Source organism: Pterocles gutturalis, unplaced genomic scaffold, assembly GCF_000699245.1.
Source record: "Pterocles gutturalis isolate BGI_N339 unplaced genomic scaffold, ASM69924v1 scaffold38657, whole genome shotgun sequence".
Taxonomy (NCBI): Eukaryota; Metazoa; Chordata; class Aves; order Pterocliformes; family Pteroclidae; genus Pterocles; species Pterocles gutturalis.
Window position 1 is genome coordinate 1 of NW_010109101.1, and position 6,702 is coordinate 6,702.

At 42.5% G+C, this 6,702-nt stretch overlaps 1 protein-coding gene across 1 annotated transcript; it reads left to right on the forward strand.

Annotated features, from left to right (window-relative positions):
* Positions 1-2,324: 2,324 nt before the first annotated feature.
* Positions 2,325-4,508, forward strand: FIGNL1 (fidgetin-like 1). The gene has a single exon (XM_010072874.1). It carries the CDS (start codon positions 2,328-2,330, stop codon positions 4,401-4,403), a length of 2,076 nt encoding a protein of 691 aa, XP_010071176.1. The 5' UTR covers positions 2,325-2,327; the 3' UTR covers positions 4,404-4,508.
* Positions 4,509-6,702: the final 2,194 nt, after the last annotated feature.

The following is a 6,702-nucleotide window of genomic DNA, read 5'->3' on the forward strand; positions in this document are numbered from 1 at the left end:
GGAGGACGAAGCCTTGCCTGGGCAGCTGGCGTACCACGTTCCGGGTTGTGTGACCCGTGTTTGGAATGGGTGTATACGGCCCTGTATACAGTGCCATCCAGCACGCGCGTCAGGTGTTTCCTTGCCCCTCTGCTGAGGCTGAACGCTTGCGTACCAGAAACTCGTTGTCAGTGCTTTGGTAAACCCCCAGCTTACATAGACACGTACATGAAAGTATGATGCCTGCGACATCTGGGGACAGTTTGGCTGTTGAAGAAGAATGGACTGTCTGTGTATGCATATGGCTAGCTCTTGGGGAAAAATAATAAGACTGTGAGGACAACTAATAGGAATTAGAATAAGGAGAGGATGTAATATTAGAAGATAATTAAGAAGAAAAATCAAATTGAAATTTTAAACTAGCTAGCGCTGTTCGCTTATGATGAGCTTCCCTCAGAGCTGTGAAGATGATTACTAAATCTTTAGGAAGTGGTGGCAAACTTGAGATTTTGTATTATCAGTTATGTAAATCTATGGAAATATTTCAGGGGAGCAAAAGCCTGTCACTAAACTTTTTCTGAACTTAGCTTTTATGTTTCGTAAGATGTTTTTGATTCAGCAGTTACAAAAGTTTTGTGCATAGTGACAGCATGTTGTTTAGTAGTCGGTTAGAGAAAAGAAATAAACAGCTGTGGCCTTCCATCTCCTGCTCACCTGTTGCTCAACTGCAGATGGATTATGGTGGGAATTTGCACCTCATTCATTTGGCAGAAGTTACACTTGTTATGGTACAAAAGTTGACTAACTTTTCAGAGAAAATATTTTTATGGGGTTTTTTTTTTAATTTACTTCCCATGTAAAGGCACTGAATTTGCAGGTAAAAGATATTTTGCCTTCTCTAAACAACTCTACGAAGTTGGGCTGAAGTCCAAAAAATAATAATTTAAAAATGTATCTCTTTATTGTTTATTGTGCATGTAACCCCTCCTGCCATAATCATATTGTGCTTTCTGTTGTCTAACACTGATGCAAGGTGTTTTGAAAGTAAATAGAGAGGAACCCCCACACCTCAGGTTCCTTCAGCTCTGTCTCCCCAGTTTTGCATGTACATTACACCTGTATCTTCATTGGCACTCGGACATAGTCTGTAGCTGATTCAGAAGCAGACTGCAAGTTAACTCACGTTCTGTTGAAGGGTGTGCATAACACATGGACGTCTACTTTAAGAGTGTTTTAAGTATTCTCTGGCTGAACATCCCGGTACATATTGAACTTAAAGAAAAATTCAAATTGTAAATATTTCAGTTATATCATATATTAGATTTATGTCCCTTATGGACAGATGAGAAGATCAGAATTGCTGTGTGTTAGGAGCTTTCTGCAAACCCTATTGAGGCAGTGGTAGGTTTCTTGTAATTTTGCTTGTGCCTGTGTCTCTTCTGAAATAATGGATTTTTGACATTACCAGAAATACCTCTGCACAGGAGGCATTGCAGAGAAAGGCTGATTTGAAAATACATTGTAAACACAAATGTATCTTTTTGAGTCTAGCAAAATGCACCTTTCTAGCCAAATGTCATTATTTCCTATTTTTTTTAAAGTAAAAAATCACTGGAGGAATTTAGATTCTGCTTTCTTAAACTGAGAAACAAGCATCACTTTAAACATACAAGAGCTTTCTTTCTCTAAAATGTGAAATGGGGCCATTTTAGCATGTTCTAAATAAGTGGGTTTGAACATTTGCTGTGAATCTGTAAATATTTTCTTAATCTGAAAGTTTACTACATTCAGGCTTATTCGTTCCATTTTTACCTCCCCTTGAGGGCTTTGCATATAGTTTTATTTATTAGCTTCATTGTTTCATTTTTATTACCATCACTGCAATAAATTTAATCATTCTGACAGTGAGATATAATCTGCCTTCCTCTGCACTGTGCCATATTCTGTCAAATAAGAGTGAAAGCACTGGTGATTTCATTTAACAAGGACAATTTTTGTTTGGCCATCTGTTACCATTCTTTGCAGTCTACTTACCTCCCCAGGAGACCCCTGGTTAGAAGCAAACTCTCTTTTTTTACTTTTTTTTTTCCCTTCTTCTTTTCTTTCTTTGAACAAGGAAGAAAAAAGAACCTTAGTCTAAATGGCTTTACACCACAAAGTGGATGCTTTTTGGAAATGGTAGTGTCCAGACTAGCGAAGTAGCTTACAAGATCTACTGTGCTATTTGAACTAAAATAATGTATATTTTCATGTATATGTATTTAGGAAAGGGTGAAAGCAGACAAAGCAAATAGCTGTGAAATGCATTTTATAATAGCAGGTATTTTATGTATGTTTCAGTGTCAGTGATGGGAACCCCCACCCACAGCACCGTGCACCTGAGCGACTGGCAGAAAAGTTACTTTGCTATTACCTCTGGCACCTGCACACCCAGCCAGAAGGCAGATGAATACCGTGCCAAAATCCTGCGTATTCAGTATGCATGGGCAAACTCTGAGATCTCTCAGGTCTGTGCTGCCAACCTGTTTAAAAAATACGTGGAGAAATACTCTGCAATTATTGACTCTGACAACATAGAGACTGGCTTGAATAACTATGCTGAAAACATTCTGACTTTGGCAAAGTGTCAGCAAAATGACAGTGACAAGTGGCAATCTGCCTTGACAACAGATAATGTATTTGAATTAAAGTGTGTGCAAGAGAAGATGCAGGCTGGCAAAAATTTGCAAAGCTCTCAGATGGCACCAACAGATGCTTGTGTACTAGCTGATAAAGGGGTCAGTGCCTCTGCTACTCCAGGTCTTCCTAAACTCGGTATCCTCAGCAGTGCTGGAGAGGCTGAGCTCTGTGCTGGCTCAGCAAAATGTGCAAGCCAGGGTGCAGATCTCCTTGAGCATCCCGCATCTTCAAAGTCTCTTCAAAGCAGTGTGCCTCCTGTGAACAAAACTCCAGATACACTTCCTGCCTCTGTGGCCTCCTTAAATGAACAGGTTCATACAGGTTTTCTGGCAACTCCACTATTTGGAAGTAAAGAAGCAACAAGTAGTAGTTCTCTGAAAATGTCGAGTAACTGTCGCGATGGACAAAATCTGTCTGTGTCAAATCAGTCAGCTGTGCCTGCATGGTCCGCAAGTTTGGGAAAAAGGAAAGCGTTTTATGGTCTGGCTGATGAAGGCAGCACAGTGACTCCTAGCCTTGCTCCATGTCAGGTTTCCATTAGTACAGAAACCAGTAGTTTTTCAGGGTATAGAAACAGAAATGAAGAGAGCAATGTTCCTGGTTTTAGAAGTGCAAAAGAACAGCTGTGGGTGGATCAGCAAAAGAAATCCCAAAACCTAGCCCAGCGTGCACCAGTCTCATCATATGGAAGCATAAAAAAATCACTGGGTGCAGGCAGATCTCGGGGCCCATTTGGCAAGTTTGTTCCTCCAGTTCCAAAACAAGATGGAAATGAAAATGGAGGAGCACAGTGTAAACCTCATGCAAGAGGACCAACGGATCCATCACTGCCTGTAGATGAACGACTGAAAAACATAGAACCAAAAATGGTTGAACTCATTATGCATGAGATCATGGACCACGGGCCTCCCGTTAACTGGGATGACATTGCTGGAGTTGAATTTGCTAAAGCCACAATAAAAGAAATCGTAGTCTGGCCCATGCTGAGGCCAGATATTTTCACTGGGTTACGTGGTCCTCCCAGAGGAATTCTTCTCTTTGGCCCCCCTGGGACTGGCAAGACTCTTATAGGCAAGTGCATCGCATGCCAGTCTGGAGCGACTTTTTTTAGCATCAGTGCCTCTTCCCTGACTTCCAAGTGGGTAGGCGAGGGGGAAAAGATGGTCCGTGCGCTGTTCGCTGTGGCACGCTGCCAGCAGCCAGCAGTGATTTTCATCGATGAAATTGATTCTCTGTTGTCTCAGCGTGGAGATGGGGAGCATGAGTCGTCGAGAAGAATAAAAACTGAATTTCTGGTCCAGTTAGATGGGGCAACAACCTCTTCTGAAGATCGTATTCTAGTGGTTGGAGCAACAAATCGACCCCAAGAAATTGATGAAGCTGCCCGAAGGAGACTGGTGAAGAGACTGTACATTCCTCTTCCAGAAGCCTCAGCTAGGAAGCAGATTGTCACCCGTCTAATGTCAAAGGAGCACTGCTCTCTGAGTGAAGAGGAAATCGAACTGATAGTTAGGAAATCAAATGGGTTTTCTGGGGCAGACATGACACAGCTCTGTCGAGAAGCTTCTCTGGGCCCTATCCGCAGTCTTCAGTCCATGGACATTGCAACCATCATGCCGGACCAAGTGCGGCCTATTGCTTTTCTGGACTTTGAGAGTGCCTTCAGGACAGTGCGGCCCAGCGTCTCCTCGAAGGACCTGGAGCTGTATGAAACCTGGAACCAGACGTTTGGCTGCGGTAGATAATTGCATCATAACTGTTTCACAGAAACATTTCTTTAGCACTGTCATGTATTAAACCCATGATATTTTAGAGTTTCTGCACTTCTTTTTGTTTCTGTCTTTGAAATAAAATCTTGTTACGTTGTGCAGGCAGAGGTCTAGGCCCTGGTCTGAGATTTCACCGATTAAAAAGACGACGAGAAACTGCTGGTCGCAATATGAGAAATTGCTGAACACAAGTAACAGAGTGCAAAGCTGACAAAAATTACAGATAGGTGCTGTGAAAGATGGACAAATTTCACTGGTGTTTAAAGGAAAGATGATCAAACCTCACATATAATTGAAGAGAGCATTGGGGGGAATCTTGCAAAGCCCACTGTGCTGTATCAGTAATGCCATGCAAGGCTGAGGGGACCCAGGGAATGTTATCAGAAATATCAGTGTGGGGTAGGGATGTAGGGGCGTGTTGTTTGGGAGGAGGCAGGAGCAGAGGAAGGAAAGGATTGAGGTGGATGTGAGAAGAACATGCATAGAAAAACAGAAGGGGGGATAAAAGGGGGCAATCTCATCTAAGCAGTGATCTTGTCTGACTGAGCCCTGTGTCACGTTGCTGCAGTCTGTCCCAGCTGCTTGTTAAATACTTTTCCTGATGATTTTCTGCATGACCTTGCTTTCTGTGCTGCATCCACGTGTGTGGATGTGTGCTAGTGGGAGGTCTGGGCACCTGCAGCTGGAGAAGAGGCCATTGGTCATAGGGACTGTAGGATCTGAGGGCCAGCCTTGGGCTAGCCAGCACCAGGTGCTATGGGGATCCTGGTCTGCATGCAAGCTTCACTTACAAAACTCACTAGTGAACTTCAAGCTGGACTAGCTGGCAAGTAGGAGGAAACCAGCATCTGCAAAGAGCCTGGATATGAGCCAGTGGCAGGGTAAGGAGGCTCAGAGTCTGGGCATGGGTATTAGATGAACTTAAATCCCATGGAGATGTTTGAAGGCTCCGACAGTGTGGTGTCCTTGTGAAGCTGGAGAGTGCGGGGGCTGCGGGTCTCGCTGGGGATCTTCAGTTGTTTTCGGCTGGAGATGAGTGTCAAGGTGGGACTGTGTTGTGGGATTTACATGAGCACGTTTTCTGTGTATGTGCATGCTGGTAAAGGCACAGCTTGTTCAGCATCCTGGTCTGTGTGTGTGTGTATCTGCTGTTCTGGATTCGGAGCTCATCCTCACTCCTGGCTGGGCCCGCAAGCAAAAACGGCACCAGCTGCATCCATCAAACTGCAATGGGAGAAGCCTCAGTCTGAGAGTGCACCTGACTGGGATGTAGTGGCCGGGAAGGTGAAATCCTGTGTCCCAACATCGACTGGGTTCCACTGCTCTTTAAAAAATCTTAATGCAAGAATGGTTAAATTCCTAGCTAGCTTGTATTTGGTGTTCTTACCTAAGGTCTGAAAGAAATGTGCAGCCTTCTGTTCACATAACCTGTCCTTGCCTGCTGGCGGGACAGAGCTGCCCCTGGATAGAAAATAAATTAAAAGCTTTCCTCTGGATTCTTTTGTTAATGTGGCAGAGCTGGCTGCTGTGATGTCCATGCTTTATTTTCAGTTTTTCTAAAGCATAATTCTCCCCTATTGAGGAAATGCAGAGCTTTAAAGCTAGTTGTACTTAGATTTTTCTAAAAATGGATAAATACTGTTTAGTTAGCATTTTTTAAAAGCCATTTGGGAACTACAGAGGCTGTGAGACTGTAGTGAATATTGAGCTCAGAATAATTTGGAAGACTTGGCATTTCTTGGAGTTTATACTGATTTAAACATAAAAATGTAAATTGTATTCTTAGCTTCTGTTTTTAGCAAAGTGTGGTCTGTATTAGAAATTGTTTTGCAGAGATGTAAAAATTCAGGTATGCAAACTTAATTTAAAGTAGAATAATTAGATTATTTTGTAAGAATAACTGTGTGATGTGGTCCAAACCGATTGACTTTTGTGCCACTTGGGTAAAGCTTATGAGATTAAATCTGCTCTTACAAGTTTAGTGTCGGAGAGCTATAAACATGTACTAGGTAAGATTTTTGCTCTCTCCAAACATCTTTCCAACCCTAATGAAAACGTGTTCTTTAAACTCTTTTTCTCAGGCATGTGAATGAAAACCTCTGAGAATTTTAATTGTTTAGTAAAACCTAAGGGTTGCTCAAGGGTAATAAAACCCTTATGTATGTTTAAATAATTGCCTTACTTATGCTGGGAATTATTCTGGTATGCTATGTGATTATCTGTGTATCTGAATATTCATGTTTTGATGGAGATGGCTCTACTGACAGGGCCAGTG